This window comes from Budorcas taxicolor, chromosome 11, assembly GCF_023091745.1.
Source record: "Budorcas taxicolor isolate Tak-1 chromosome 11, Takin1.1, whole genome shotgun sequence".
Lineage (NCBI taxonomy): Eukaryota > Metazoa > Chordata > Mammalia > Artiodactyla > Bovidae > Budorcas > Budorcas taxicolor.
Window position 1 is genome coordinate 58,705,335 of NC_068920.1, and position 17,142 is coordinate 58,722,476.

General features: G+C 39.9%; 1 protein-coding gene across 1 annotated transcript in view; it reads left to right on the forward strand.

Annotated features, from left to right (window-relative positions):
* KHDRBS2 (KH RNA binding domain containing, signal transduction associated 2) overlaps positions 1–17,142 on the forward strand; it is a 770,603-nt gene that overhangs the window by 121,529 nt on the left and 631,932 nt on the right. Inside the window, exon 2 of the mRNA XM_052649249.1 lies at positions 10,042–10,169. Within this exon, the coding sequence (XP_052505209.1) occupies positions 10,042–10,169 (128 nt within the window). The remainder of the gene's footprint in view (positions 1–10,041; positions 10,170–17,142) is intronic.

Here is a 17,142-nt window from a genome sequence, read left to right on the forward strand (position 1 = left end):
CAGGGAGGTCTGGCGTGCTGCAATTCATGGGGTCTCAGAGTCGGACACGACTGAGCAACTGAACTGAACTAAACGTCATTGAGTCGATGATGCCATCCCGCCATCTCATCTTCTGTCATCCCCTTCTCCTCCTGTCCCCAATCCCTCCCAGCATCATAGTCTTTTCCAGTGAGTCAACTCTTCGCATGAGGTGGCTAAAATATTGGAGTTTCAGCTTCAGTGTCAGTCCTTCAAATAAACACCCAGTACTGATCTCCCTCAGGATGGACTGGTTGGGTCTCCTGCAATAAAAGGGACTCTCAAGAGTCTTCTCCAACACCACAGTTCAAAAGCATCAATTCTTCAGCACTCAGGTTTCTTTATAGTGCAACTCTCACATCCGTACATGACTACTGCAAAAACCACTGTCTTGAGTAGATGGACATTTCTTGGCAAAGTGCTGTCTCTGCTTTTTAATATGCTGTTCAGGTTGGTCATAACTTTCCTTCCATGGGGTAATCATCTTTTAAATTCATGGCTGCAATCACCATCTACAGTGATTTTGAAGCACCCAAAATTAAAGTGTGACACAGTTTCCTTTGTTTCCCCTTCTAGTTTCCATGAAGTGTTGGGACCGGATGCCATGATCTTCATTTCCTGAATGTTGAGCTTTAGCCCACTTTTCAGTGTTCTCTTTCATCAAGAGGCTTTTTAGTTCCTCTTCACTTTCTGCCATAAGGGTGGTGTCATGTGTATATCTGACGTTATTGATATTTCTCCCAGCAATCTTGATTTCAGCTTGTACTTTTTCCAGCCCAGTGTTTCTCATGATGGTACTCTGCATATAAGTTAAATAAGCAGAGTGACAATATACAGCCTTGACATACTCCTTTTCCTATTTGGAACCAGTCTGTTGTTCCATGTCCAGTTATAACTGTTGTTCCTGACCTGCATATAGGTTTCTCAAGAGGCAGGTTAGGTGCTCTGTTATTCCCATCTCTTTCTGAAGTTTCCATAGTTTATTGCGATCCACACAGTCAAAGGCTTTGGCATAGTCAATAAAGCAGAAATAGATGTTTTTTGGAACTCTTGCTTTTTCCATGATCCATCGGATGTTTGCAATTTAATCTCTGCTTCCTATTCCTTTCCTAAAGCCAGGTTGAACATCTGGAAGTTCACGGTTCACGTATTGATGAAGCCTGAGTTGGAAAATTTTGACTGTTACTTTACTAGCGGGTGAGATGAGTGCCATTATGTGGTAGTTTGAGCATTCTTTTGCATTGCCTTTCTTTATGATTGTAATGAAAACTGACTTTTTCCAGTGCTGAGGCCACGGATGCGTTTTCCAAATTTACTGGCATATTGAGTGCAGCACTTTCACAGCATCATCTTCCAGGATTTGAAATAGCTCAACTGGAATTCCATCACCTCCACTTGCTTTGTTTGTAGTGATGCTTTCTAAGGCCCACTTCAATTCACTTTCTGTCATGTCTGGCTCTAGGTAAGTGATCACACCATCATGATATCTGGGCCATGAAGATCTTTTTTGAACAGTTCTTCTGTGTATTCTTGCCACCTCTTCCCAATACCTTCTGCTTCTGTTATGTCTATACCTTTTCTGCCCTTTATCGAGCCCATCTTTGCATGAAATATTCCCTTTTGTGTGTAATTATCTTTAAGAGATCTCTAGTCTTTCCCATTCTGTTGTTTTCCTCTATTTCTTTGCATTGATCTCTGTAGAAGGGTTTCTTATCTCTCCTTGCTATTCTTTGGAAGTCTGCATTCAGATGCTTATATCTTTCCTTTTCTCCTTTGCTTTTCACTTCTGTTCATTTCACAGTTCTTTGTAAGGCCTCCTCAGACAGCCATTTTTCTTTTTTGCATTTCTTTTACATGGGGATGGTCTTGATCCCTGTCTCCTGTGCAATGTCATGAACCTCCGTCCATAGTTCATCAGGCACTCTATCAGATCTAGTCCCTTAAATCCATTTCTCATGCCCACTGTAGAATCATAAAGGATTTGATTTAGGTTATACCTTAATGGTCTAGTGGTATTCCCTACTTTCTTGAATTTAAGTCTGAATTTGGCAATAAGGAGTTCCTGTTCTGAGGCACAGGCAGCTCCCAGTCTTGTTTTTGTTAACTGTATAGAGCTTCTCCATCTTTGGCTGCAAATAATATAATCAATCTGATTTTGGTGTTTTCCATCTGGTGATGTCCATGTGTAGAGTCTTCTCTTGTGTTATTGTAAGAGGGTATTTGTTATGAGCAGTGAGTTCTCTTGGCAATACTATATTAACCTTTGCCCTGCTTCCTTCTGTACTCCAAGGCCAAATTTGCCTGTTACTCCAGGTGTTTCTTGACTTCCTACCTTTGCATTCCTGTCCCCTGAAAAGGGTATCAATTTTGGTTGTTCTAAAAGGTCTTGTAGGTCTTCATCAGTTCAGTTCAGTTCAGTCACTCAGTCGTGTCTGACTCTGACCCCATGAATCGCACCATGCCAGGCCTCCCTCTCCATCACCAACTCCCGGAGTTCACTCAGACTCGCGTCCATCGAGTCAGTGATGCCATCCAGCCGTCTCATCCTCTGTCGTCCCCTTCTTCTCCTGCCCCCAATCTCTCCCAGCATCAGAGTCTTTTCCAATGAGTCACCTCTTCTCATGAGGTGGCCAAAGTAGGTCTTCATAGAACCGTTCAAGTTCAGCTGCTTCAGCATTAGTGGTTATGGCATAGGCTTTAATTACCGTGATATTGAATGCTTTGCCTTGGAGATGAACAGTGATCATTCTGGCATTTTTGAGATTGGATCCTAAGTACTGCATTTCAGACTCTTTTGTTGATCATGATGGCTACTCCATTTCTTCTAATGTATTCCTTCCCACAGTAGTAGCTAAAATGGTCATCTGAGTTAAATGGACTTTCCAGTCCATTTTATTTGGCTGATTCTTAGAATGTGAATGTTCATTCTTGTCTCCTGTTGGACCACTTCCAATTTGCCTTGAATCATGGACCTAACATTCCAGGTTCCTATGCAATATTGCTCTTTAGAGCATTGGACCTTACTTCTATCACCAGTCACATCCACAGCTGGGTATTGTTTTTCCTTTGGCTCCATCCTTTCATTCATTGTGGTGTTATTTCTCCACTGATCTCCAGTAGCATATTGGGCACTTACTGACCCGGGGAGTTCTTCTTTCAGTATTCTATCATTTTGCCTTTTCATACTGTTCATGGGGTTCTCAAGGCAAAAATACTGAAATGATTTGCTATTCCCTTCTCCAGTGAACCTCATTCTGTCAGATCTCTCCTCCGTGACCCATCTGTCTTGGGTGGCCCCCTCATGGCATGGCTTCGTTTCACTGAGTTAGGCAAGGCCGTGGTCCGTGTGATCAGATTGGCTAATTTTCTGTGATTATGGTTTCAGTGTGTCTGGCCTCTGATGACCTCTTGCACACCTACCATCTTACTTGGGTTTCTCTTACCTTGGATGTGGGGTATCTCTTCACGGCTGCTCCAGCAAAGCACTGCCGAGGCTTCTTACCTTGCACGAGGTCGCCCCTCCTCACCTTGAGTATGGAGTAGCTCCTCTTGGACCTCTTTTACCCATGCAGCCGCTGCTCCTTGGACGTGGGGTAGCTCCTCTTGGCTGCTGCCCCTGATTTTGGACATGGGATAGCTCCTCTGGGCTGCTCCTGCACTGTCACAGCCTGGCGCTCTAGGTCTCCGTCCCTGACCTTGTGTGTAGGGTAGCTCCTCTCATCCACTTTTCTGTGTAGTCCACAGCACTTTTGCATGGTCTGTCACAGCCACAGTGCTTCTGCATGGTGCAAAGTTAAATAGAGGTAGATAAACAAGATTTACGGAGAAGGCAATGGCAACCCACTCCAGTAGTCTTGCCTGGAAAATCCCATGGACAGAGGACCCTGGTATGCTGCAGTCCATGGGGTCCTGAGGGTTGGACATAACTGAAAAACTTCACTTTCACTTTTCACTTTCATGCATTGGAGAAGGAAATGGCAACCCACTCCAGTGTTCTTGCCTGGAGAATCCCAGGGATGGGGCAGCCTGGTGGGCTGCCGTCTATGGGGTCGCACAGAGTCGGACACGACTGAAGTGACTTAGCATTAGCAAACAAGATTTATATATGTTAAAGGTGAACTGCAAGGGGAAGAGAACAGTAGGAAAACAAAACAAAGGAATAAATTAGAAAAAAATTAATTGGTTTAAAAAATCTAAAAAAGAGAGAGAGAGGGAAAAAAAAAAAAAAAAAAAAAGAGTAAAACTCCACAGAACTGCAGAAGCCCAACACAGAGGCAGAGGTTTATGGCACCAATAAAAAAGGTGACTGAGTAAAAAAAAAAAAAAAAAAAAAAAAAGTTCAAAAATTATTTGGATTTATCAGTGCCAATAAAATCAACAATTACAACAGAGTGGGGGTAGGGAGGTAAAACATCTGAAAGAATCTATAGAACAAGTCAAAAAATAAGAATAATAAGTGGTTTTCTTGAGTCACTGCTGTCAGAGTCCTTTCCCTCAATGGAAATAACAGTCCATCTCACCTTCCTAGGATGCCCTACAACACAGTGCTGATTTCTGGACCTCCTGTGGAGGCTGCTCAGATTCTAATCTGGTCCTACTCTTCTGTGTTCTTGCTTCTAATGCCCACAGTTATCAGAGCTAGTGCATTTTCTTTTGTGAGGGCTCTCAGTGTCCTTTTAGATATTTCTTAGACACAGAGTCTGCCTAGTTGATCATCTGGATTTAATCTGCAGCTTGTATAGATGGTCTGAAGGTTTTGGATCTTCTTCCCTAGCTAAACTGCTCCCAGGTTTCAATTGTGATTTTATTTCCACTTCTGCATATGGATTGTGCACTGGGAATTATCTCTTGAAGCTACCCTGAAGGGCTTGGGTTTGCCCCTGTGAGGGCCAGGTGTGGAGATGGTACAGCTGCTTGGATCTCAGGGTTTCTGGCAGTACCAGGTACTCAGGGGGGTTGGCGGCTGGGGTAGCAGGAAATACAGTGCTCTAAGAAGCATTTGGCAACCAGTATTGGCAAATACACCCCAGTATTCTTGCCTGGAGAACCCCTTCTCTGACAGAGAAGCCTAGCAGGCCACAGTCTACAGGGTTGCAAAGAGTCAAGACAGGACTGAAGTGACTCTGCGTGCATAAACACAAGACTTCTTCTTCTTCCTTTTTTTTTTTTCGCTTGTGGCAGCTTTTCCCCAATGAGAGTTGAGCGTGAAGGTGATGCTGCTGCTTGGCTTGTTGGCACCCTGGTGGTGCCAAGTGTGCAGGGACACAGACTGCCTCTGTGGCAGGAATTATGGCCCTATCAGAGTCTTTTTTTGAGGCTCTTGTAGCTGGGGATCAGAAGACCTCTATGGCCAGTCTTTGTCTGTAGCTCTGCCCATTCAGGCACTTAGAGGGTTCCCTTGCCTGGGGTCCTTCTCTGTTGTTCTGAGGGTCAGTCACAGAGAGGGGCCCCCCGACTTGTTTCCTACTCTGTAGTTTGGCCCATCGGTCACTGAAAGGAGCACCATGGGTGGGGTCCTACTCTGTAGTTCAGTGTGTCAGGCATTTGATGGGCTAGCCTCTCTAATGTTCAGCTGCTGATACTTTTGTGTGGAGAGAGAGAGAGGCTATGGTGATGGCTCCACCCCATCTGTATTGCCTTCCATGGCTGCCTGGCTTTCTTCCATAGGCATTTCCAACCATGATCTTCTCCCTCATATCCCTTTCATCCATCTCTCCAGAGTCAACAGCAGCCCTCACCCTGGGACTGCTCCACAATCCCTAAACTCCAGTTCCCAGCCACTGCGGCTTCCAGCAGACCCATATTCCTGCCCCGTGTATGAATGACTGTGGCAAGGACTGTCTGATTCTCTTTCCATTTAGGCTGCCACAGATCAACTGTTTCACTCTTATCCTTAAATGTCTCTCTTCTGACTCAGACAATTGCCCCTCTGTGGGGATCGGACTCCTGCTTCAGTTCCCCCACCTGCCGAGGGCAGGTCCAGTCCTAGAAGCACTCATGTGTGTCCCCCCCCCCCCCGCCACACACACACACACACACACACACACACTAATTCCTTTGTCCTACCGAGTTTTGTGTGGATCTGTATATTCTTTTTCACTGGTCAGGCACTCCTGCCTGCTCTCAGCTGGTGTTCTGCATACACTTCTGTGTCTGAAGGTGTATTCATGATGTATCTGTGGAGAGAGATGCACTCCACATCTGCCTACTCTATGCCGTCTTCTTCTCCTGGGAGCATTCTTATGAGGGAAAATTATCAGTTCTTCTTAAACCTCTAGGTAGGTAATTTCATGTTGATGAATATGAGTGACATCAATTACAGATTTAATTATTTAAAGGACTATTTAATGATATATCGTTTTTAATTGTATTTAAGTTTGTCTAGGGTATATGGTATCATACTATTTATCTCCCAGTTCAGGTCAGTTCAGTTCAGTCACTCCGTTGTGTCCGACTCGTTACAACGCTATGGACTGCAGTATGCCAGGCTTCCCTGTCCATCACGAACTCCTGGAGTTTACTCAAATTCATGTCCATTGAGTTGGTGTTGCAATCCAACCATCTCATCCTCTGTCATCCCCTTCTCCTCCCACCTTCAATCATTCCCAGCATCAGGGTCTTTTTATTTATTTGTTTGTTTTTAAATATAAATTTATTTTAATTGGAGGCTAATTACTTTAAATATTGTATTGGTTTTGCCATGCATCAAGATGAATCTGCCACAGGTATACACATGTTCCCCATCCTGAACCCCCCACGCTCCTCCCTCCCCGTACCATCCCTATGGGTCATCTCAGTGCACAAGCCCCAAGCCCCAAGCATCCAGTATCATGCATTGAACCTGGACTGGCTATTCATTTCATATATGATATTATACATGTTTCAATGCCATTCTCCCAAATCATCCCACCCTCACCCTCTCCCACAGAGTCCAAAAGACTGTTCTATACATCTGTGTCTCTTTTGTTGTATCGCATACAGGGTTATCATTACCATCTTTGTACATTCCATATATGTGCATTAGTATACTGTATTGGTGTTTTTCTTTCTGGCTTGCTTCACTCTGTATAATAGGCTCCAGTTTCATCCACCTCGTTAGAACTGATTCAAATGTATTCTTTTTAATGGCTGAGTAATACTCCATTGTGTAGATGAATGGTACATCAGGGTCTTTTTAAATGAGTCAGTTCTTCCCATCAGGTGGCCAAAGTATTGGAGTTTCAGCTTCAGCATCAGTCCTTCCATTGAATATTCTTGACTGATTTCCATTTGGATTGACTGGTTGGTAATCTAAGGGACTCTCTTGTAGTCCAAGGGACTCTCAAGTGTCTCCTTCAGTACCAGAGTTCAAAAGTGTCAATGCTTGGTGCTCAACTTTCTTTACAGTCCAGTTCTCACATCCATACTTGACTACTGGAAAAACCAAAGCTTTGACTAGATAGACCCTTGTTGGCAAAGTAATGTGTCTCTGCTTTTTATATGCTGTCTAGTTTGGTCATAACTTTTCTTCCAAGGAGCAATCATGTTTTAGTGCCACGGCTGCAGTCACCATCTGCAGTGATTTTGGAGCCCCCATAATAAAGTCTCTCACTCTTTCCACATTGCCCCATCTATTGCCAGGAAGTGATGGGACCAGATGCCACGATCTTAGCTTTCTGAATGTTGAGTTTTAAGTCAACTTTTTCACTCTCCTCTTTCACTTTCACCAAGAGACTCTTTAGTTCTTCACTTTCTGCCATAAGGGTGGTGTCATCTGCATATCTGAGGTGATTGATATTTTTCCTGGCAATCTTGACTCCAGCTTGTGTTTCATCCAACCCAGCATTTCTCATGATGTGCTCTGCATAGAAGTTAAATAAGCAGGGTGACAATATACACCCTTGACGTACTCCTTTTCCTATTTGGGACCAGTCTGTTGTTCCGTTTCCAGTTCTAACTGTTGCTTCCTGACCTGCATACAGATTTCTCAGGAGACAGGTCAGGTGGTCTAGTATTCCCATCTCTTTAAGAATTTTCCATAGTTTGTTGTGATACACAGTCAAAGACTTTGGGATTGTCAGTAAAGCTAAAGTAGATTTTTTTTTCTGGAACTCTCTCTGGCTTTTTCAGTGATCCAACTGATCCAATTGATGTTGGCAATTTGATTTATTTTTCCATTGCCTTTTCTCTACTACTTATCTCTATTCATCTTTACTACTCTATTATAGATAATGAATGACTTCTATTTTCAATTATCTTTTCTTAGGAACAATTTTGAAAAAAATCAAACATTTAACCTCAAAATATATTTGTTTTCTTCATTTCTCCTAGGAAATTGATGCTTGCTTAATATTTTAAAATATTTCAAGTGTATATATTTTCTCAAATTTTGTTTGAAGATGTTAAATTTTAATCAGATGCATTCTGTTTTCATATTCAGTTCAATGCAGTTCAGTCGTTCTGTCGTGTCCGACTCTTTGCAATCCCATGAATCGCAGCACGCCAGGCCTCCCTGTCCATCACCAACTCCCGCAGTTCACTCAGACTCGCATCCATTGAGTCAGTGATGCCATCCAGCCATCTCATCCTCTGTCGTCCCCTTCTCCTCCTGCCCCCAACCCCCCCCCCCCCCACACCCAGCATTAGAGTCTTTTCCAATGAGGCAACTCTTCGCATGAGGTGGCCAAAGTACTGGAGTGTTAGCTTTAGCATCATTCCTTCCAAAGAAATCCCAGGATTGATCTCCTTCAGAATGGACTGGTTGGATCTCCTTGCAGTCCAAGGGACTCTCCAGAGTCTTCTCCAACACCACAGTTCAAAAGCATCAATTCTTTGGCACTCAGCCTTCTTCACAGTCCAACTCTCACATCCATACATGACCACTGGAAAAACCATGCCTTGACTAGATGGACCTTAGTCAGCAAAGTACTATCTCTGCTTTTGAATATGCATCTAGGTTGGTCATAACTTTTCTTCCAAGGAGTAAGCGTCTTTTAGTTTCATGGCTGCAATCACCATCTGCAGTGATTTTGGAGCCCCCAAAAATAAAGTCTGACACTGTTTGTACTGTTTCCACATCTATTTCCCATGGAGTGATGGGACCAGATGCCATGATCTTTGTTTTCTGAAGGTTGTGCTTTAAGCCAACTTTTTCACTCTCCTCTTTCAATTTCATCAAGAGGCTTTTTAGCTCCTCTTCACTTTCTGCCATAAGGGTGGTGTCATCTGCATATCTGAGGTTATTGATATTTCTCCCGGCAATCTTGAATCCAGCTTGTGTTTCTTCCAGTCCAGCGTTTCTCATGATGTACTCTGCATATAAGTTAAATAAGCAGGGTGACAATATACAGCCTTGACATACTCCTTTTCCTATTTGGAACCAGTCTGTTGTTCCATGTCCAGTTTTAACTGTTGCTTCCTGTCCTGCATACAGATTTCTCAAGAGGCAGGTTAGGTGGTCTGGTATTCCCATCTCTTCCAGAATTTTCCACAGTTTATTGTGATCCACACAGTCAAAGGCTTTGGCATAGTCAATAAAGCAGAAATAGATGTTTTTCTGGAACTCTCTTGCTTTTTCCATGGTCTAGCAGATGTTGGCAATTTGATCTCTGGTTCCTCTGCCTTTTCTAAAACGAGCTTGAATGTCAGGAAGTTCACAGTTCATGTATTGCTGAAGCCTAGCTTGGAGGATTTTGACCATCACTTTACTAGCGTGTGAGATGAGTGCAATTGTGTGGTAGTTTGAGCATTCTTTGGCATTGCCTTTCTTTGGGATTGGGATGAAAACTGACCTTTTCCAGTCCTGTGGCCATTGCTAAGTATTAGACAGTCATATCTTCAATCACTGCTTTTTAGTTTTGGTTGACAAGAGATCATTGTACAGACAATAGTGACATTGATGTGGCTTCAGCATGGTGCTGTTTTAGTCTTTATCAAGATTCTTCAAAATCCTATTTAATAAGAGGCATAATAAGAACAGCCAGCATATTTATAATGACTTCACATTTCATTTAATGCTTTTCTTGCGAATTTTTTTTTTTTCAGAAATTGAAAAATTTCAAGGTTCTGATGGAAAAAATGAAGATGAAGAAGAGAAATATCTTGATGTCATCAGCAACAAAAATATAAAGCTTTCAGAAAGGGTATTGATTCCTGTCAAACAGTATCCAAAGGTACTACAGTATATGCTTTTTAACCTCCTTGAATTTAAAAAAAAAAGATGAAAATAAGATGATGTTTCATTCATAGCCTTTATGAAATAAGTGTACAAATCTTCATTTTATTAGTATATACTAATATATAATACTGACATAGAAGAAAGAAAACACTTTGAAAGTACAATAATTTTCTACTGATAGCTGGAACATTTTATTCTGTGAATATAGGAAACATAATTAGATATTTTCATCATTTAACATGTAAGTAGTTCAGCAATGTGTCCAAATATGCTCAATCAGTAATCTTTTGGTTCATGTTATAATGCACATTTTATTATAAGACTGTAGAATTAATGGTACAAAATATACAGCATGAGGCAAATAGCTGAGAATCCTTTTATCTAGGAAGGCAATATAATCTTTTTTAGACACTTGGGTTTAAACCACTAGGGTCCATTTATATAATGATTATGATATTATTCTCTTGAAAATAGCTTTTCATTAGATATTTTGTCATTATATGATGTTCTTATCACCAGAATCATGATTATAAAATATAGCATTCAGTGGCTTGCTTTCATTATTTATGTTCATATATTCCAATGGTTGAAAACAGTTTTTTTCTTTTTTTTTTCCAAGTAAATTGCCTAAGCAGAAAAATGGAAACTCAAAGATTTAAGCTGGTAGTTAACTTTCTGAAGAGTGTGGAGCAAAGCCCATGTAATTATCCTAAGAAGAAAGAGTACAGAAATAAATGCTATAGTTTACCAAATGGTGTCTAATATGATAAATTTTGGTAAATATAATTAAGTAGAAGATGTGTTTATAATTATTTCAAATAGGATAAACATAACAGCCTATCAAACCATTTATTTTAACTTTTAGGTGAGGTTTTTGGATATGTAAGCTTTTGAATTTTGTGCTTATTTTGAGCTGCTGCTGCTGCTAAGTTGCTTCAGTCGTTTCTGATTCTGTGCGACCCCATAGACGGAAGCCCACCAGGCTCCCCTGTCCCTGGGATTCTCCAGGCAGGATCACTGGATTGGGTTGCCATTTCCTTCTCCAGTGCGTGAAAGTGAAAAGTGAAAGGGAAGTCACTCAGTCGTGTCCAACTCTTGGCGACCCCATGGACTGCAGCCTACCAGACTCTGCCGTCCATGGGATTTTCCAGGCAAGAGTACTGTAGTGGGGTGCCATGCCCTATTGTAAGATAAGTACATACAATGAATATGTAATTTAAGTTTTATTAAATTTACAATTGTTTTAATGAATATCAAGTTGGACTGTCATAGAAATGTACATGAAAATTTTTACATAATAATGAAATAAGGTAGAAATATGATAAGGTCTTAAGGAAAATGCAATTCTTTAAAGGAACTTGGTTAATTAAAACTGTTACAGTCTTGACAGAGTACAGCTTCAGTCTTGAAATCATATATTTAAATATACATATTACTTGATAATGTTTCCTGGGATAATCCTTATCTATTCTTTGGATATGGAAAAGCTTGTGATAGACTCAGTATCTGCTTCTCAGTAAAATGGAGCTCTGAATCTCTGATCAAGATGTGCTAGCATTTCAAGTCCTAAATAATGCTAATGGTGTGAATGATGGAATACTTTGAAAATTTGCTGTTTTTTTAAGTCCGTCATTTTTTGTGAGTCTTTGCATTTTTACTTGACTAATAGTGTTCACATTTTCCATTACTTTTTCATGTATAATGTGGAAGATAATGAAAAATAATGGCTCCTAATGATTAATAGTTTTATGGAATATTATCAAATAACAGTGTATGCTTTAGAAAATGTACAGTTTCTATGAATATAATGCCAAACAAATTAAACTATTTATGAATAATATGAATTTCATGTATTAGAACTTTTTACATAAAAAATACTGACAAACGCAATCATCTATCAAGTTGACCAAAATTTGTTTTCGCTTTTTATACTGTAACAATAAAATTAAAATCAAGCTTTTGAAAAAGGTATTTTATTTCTAAGGTGGTGATTCTCTGTTGTGGGGTAAAATTATAATCACTCAGCCTGAACTGTATTTGCTGTGTTCTTTAAGCTGTAGCACATGTAGTGTGGTGTGATCCTGTGAACTGTTGAGTAGCACGCAACAGTATTTATGAGCTCAAGTTTCACTCATTTAAAATAAAAAGTGACTTACTCTTTGTATTTCATCAGGGCTAAGGTTGCCTTCTCAGCTCCCTCCAGGGCTGTCTCTGCCCTTGACACCTGCTGTGCAGACTGACAGTCCATGTGGCAATGACACCATCCTCCCAAAGAGCAAAGCAGAATTAGGGGCGTGCTTGAGGAAATGACCTTATCCTAATTTTACTACTTGGCCTTTTTTGGACAGATTTGGTTTCAGTTAGACTCTAATTCAAGTTAATTTGCTGATTTAATTCAGTAAGTCAAAGAATTGAGAGAAGTTTAAGATTTTAAATTATAAAAAAAACATAAGAATGCTTTACAAACACATTAAGAATGATTTATCTAGTATTTTGTGATTAATCACTTTATTTGGAGAAAATGTCCTATGTTACCAAATTATTTTCATGGACTGTTTTCCTTGTTTGTTTTCAATGTTTTTATTTGTAGTAAGGTTAGTAAATATATAGACTTTATACATCTGCTGTTTACATTTGAAAATGTTTTAGAATGAGAGCTTTTATTTCTTCACAGTCATGTCTCTAAGGAGGCAACATCAGTCAGTATGTTACTCTATAATCCTGAGATTCATGTGGAAAATTCACCACCTTTAACATTAGCTCTTTCTACCTGAATCCAAAGACATTATACTTTATAGTCCAGTATACATTGCAGTTCAGTTCAGTTGCTCAGTTGTGTCCGACTCTTTACGACCCCATGAATTGCAGCACGCCAGGCCTCCCTGTCCATCACCAACTCCCGTAATTCACTCAGACTCACATCCATCGAGTCAGTGATGCCATCCAGCCACCTCATCCTCTGTCGTCCCCTTCTCCTCCTACCCCCAATCCCTCCCAGCATCAGAGTCTTTTCCAATGAGTCAACTCTTCTCATGAGGTGGCCAAAGTACTGGAGTTTCAGCTTTAGCATCATTCCTTCCAAAGAAATCCCAGGGCTGATCTCTTTCAGAATGGACTGGTTGGATCTCCTTACAGTCCAAGGGACTCTCAAGAGTCTTCTCCAACACCACAGTTCAAAAGCATCAATTCTTCGGCACTCAGCCTTCTTCACAGTCCAACTCTCACATCCATACATGACCACAGGAAAAACCATAGACTTGACTAGACGGATCTTAGTTGGCAAAGTCTGCTTTTGAATATGCTATCTAGGTTGGTCATAACTTTTCTTCCAAGGAGTAAGCGTCTTTTAGTTTCATGGCTGCAATCACCATCTGCAGTGATTTTGGAGTCCCCAAAAATAAAGTCTGACACTGTTTCCCCGGTTTTCCCATCTATTTCCCATGAAGTGATGAGATCGAATGCCATGATCTTCGTTTTCTGAATGTTGAGCTTTAAGCCAACTTTTCACTCTCCACTTTCACTTTCATCAAGAGGCTTTTTAGTTCCTCTTCACTTTCTGCCATAAGGGTGTTGGAATATACATTTAGTTTTTTTTTTTTTTTTCAAATCTGGATGTTTCCGACTCTGACACATCTTAGAACCAGTATGCAGTCTCTATCAGGTTGTTGGTAGTTGTAGCTCAATGTTTTTGTCTGTAAACTTTGCACTTGTGAACTTGGTCATGGCTTCTTATGTTATTTGTAGTGTTTGAAATATGCCTATTGAGTTTAGTTGTTTTTGAAAGTGTCTTCAAAGATGGCATTATAATTTAGTGTTGACACACAAAGTGATGATATATACAGAAAAAGAACAAAAGTAAACCTTGGGGTATAAATTGGTTTTAATGAAGACATATTCATCCTTGAAGATTGGGATTGACATATATACACACGGCTATATGTAAAACAGATTAAAAAAAAAATGAACAAGAACCTACTGTATAGTACAGGGAACTCTACTCAATACTCTGTAATGTCCTACCTGGGAGAAGAATGTAAAGAAGAGTGGATATATGGATATATGATTCATAGGATCTCCATGTGCCTCAGTGGTAAAGACTCCACCTGCTGATGCAGGAGATGTAGGTTTGATCCCTGAGTCAGGAAGATACCCTGGAGGAGGAAATGGCAATCCACTTCAGTATTCTTGTCCATGGGATAATCCCATGGACAGAGGGACTTGGCAGGCTACAGTTTATGGGGCCACAAAGAGCTGGACAAAACTAAGCAACTGAGTATAAGCAAGCACGCATAACTGATTCACTTTGCTGTACAGAAGAAAATGTCACAACAGTGTAAATCAGCTGTAACCCAATGAACATTTTAAAAGAGAATGAAAAAAAAAAGGCCAAAATTTCTTGATCTCAACAAACAAGTGCCTTACAGTACCTAGGGAAGTAAGATACACAAAATGTCAGATGCTGCACTCCGTTTTGTTCTGCTCGAAGGATGACTACCACGTGCATGGGCACAGTGAGGCATGTCAGGTGGTAGGCGGTGTTACTCTACCTGCTAGAGGTCTGCCTGTTACGATGGTACCTCTTCATCCACCTGGGCAATTCAGCTGCTCAGTGTCTTTTAAAATTACATTTTGTGATGTTGCCTTCAGAATCCTCTGAAAAATATCAGATATTTTATTCAATTAAGTTTACCCCAAGGCCCACTGTTCATTTCTCAACTCCAGTTACTTACAACTTTTTAAAGCAATAAACTACCAGGAGTGTAAATCAGTCCCCAAATTTGGCCCCTTTTAAGATCAAAGCAGCCATGTTCTTATTTTGAAATCAATTTCTTATGTAAGTTAATGCAGAAAATTAAATTCCAAAATATGTTCAAAAGCACTGTGCTTGCTCTGTATTTCGTGTTCGCCTTCTTGGTCCCAGAGAGTGGGGCTGCCTTCTGTGTCTGGTGGGAAGCATTCTCCACAGCCTTGTACATCCTCCTACAGTGCCTGTTTCCTTCTTTGTACTTGTAAAGGTGAAAACTGAAATCCAAAGCCTTGATGAGTATTGTTGTTTTTTTTTTTTCTTCTAACTTTGTAAGTAATTATCAGAACATTTAATAGTGGTTAATAGAAACCCAACGTTACTAACTGTGAAAACTGTGACCACATTTCAGAGCCAGAATCACACTTAGTTTAGAAACAACTCTATTTTTCTAGGTAATGTGGCTTTTAAAAAGCCACTCTGTAGCTTACATCTTAAACTTGTTTTATCTTTCTTGGAGACAGCTGCATAGTATCAGTTGCTTTTTATTTTTCTAAAGGAAACAGGAAAAAGGATTTGATGGTCTTTGTGATTTCAGTTTCATTCATATCAGTTTCCTGATCTCTTACTTGTGAATTTAAATCTTAATTGAGAAGATAATGACTCTCCTAGGTGAAGTGTTACATTTTTGATGAGAGAAAGAAAATAATTCCAACGTGCTTGTACAGTGCCTTCTCTTCAATAGAAAGAAACTTCAAATAACCCTATTTTCCAGCAAAATTTAGAAATTTGCAGAGATATTCTGTCTAGTGTTTTTCTTTTCCAACGACTTTTAAATTAATGCTCATCTCATGTATTTAAGTATCATTTTCCCACTCAGCACTTAAACCTCCTTGTCTCCTTTGACCCATATGTTCTTAATCTTGAGTTGGGTATGCCTTCCTCTCATCTTTTTTTTGGGAGTTCAGTACATCCTCATGAAATGTGTGCTTACACTTCACAAAATGACCTCACCTTCTTTTTCTGAGTCTACACATTCTATGTCACCTGCAGTCTGTTTTAACCTGCTGTTTCTGTTCCTCTAGTTTATTTCACACTCACCCTCAACTGTAAAACTGGAAACTATTTCAAAAAGATAGTTAAAATCTAGTGCCTTTTGAAATGAGTTCAAACAGGTATCCTTGCTCAGGGGTCCTTTGAGAATCAAAGGATCTTCACTCCCACATCCCTTCTATAATCTTGCCAGTCTTCATGTGCTTCTTTGTTCATTTGTTTAATTCAGTGACCTTTCTGTAAATTTCTCTATACCCAATAAAACAGAGATGGGCCTTCTCCCATTTGTTTTGTTATTTTGGTAGAAATGGATTTTTATGTAGATAGATTTTCAAGAGGGTAGAGGAGAAAGATCACTGGTAAAATCAAGAGGTATTGCATCATAAATTGAATGAATTCTCATATTATTATTGACTTTGAAGGACATACTGACATATGGAAACAAGTGAATTTGATATAATTTCAAGCACTATTAAATAACTTGAGATTGGCATGGGAAGAAAAACCTTTCTAGAAATTAATGTATCTCCTCCTTACCTGCAGAAACATTTAGATAAGGGATTATTACTACTTATAATGCTAACTTAGGACCTGACTGCAACCAATTATTTTTAAAAAATTTAGAAGCATGTAGAAAAGTTGTGAGTGACTTTTATTTACTCTTCCAAATTTAAGTAGTTGTTGAAAGAAATTTGGGCTTCCCAAATGGCACTAGTGGTAAAGAACCCACCTGCCAATGCAAGAGACATAAGAGATGTGCATTCAATCCTTGGGTAGGGAATTTTCCATGAAGCAGGGCACAGCAACTGACTAGTATTCTTGCCTGGAACATACTATGAGCAGAAGAACCTGGTAGGCTACAGTCCATAGGGTCTCAAATAGTTGCATGACTGAAGTGACTTAGCACACAAGCACCCAAAAGAAATTTCTGTAGCATATTTAGATTTCTACTGTTTTATGAGGAATTTTCTTTAAATATATGGATTTTATAAGTATATCAATAATTAAATTGTGAATATCCAAAAGCATTAAAAATTTTACTAATGTTGTATGTCAATATACACAGCACCATTATTCACAATTTCCGAAGACAGAAACAACTCAAATATCCTCAGGTGATGTATGGTTACACAAAATGTGGTATATACACAGGGAAATATTATTCAGCCAT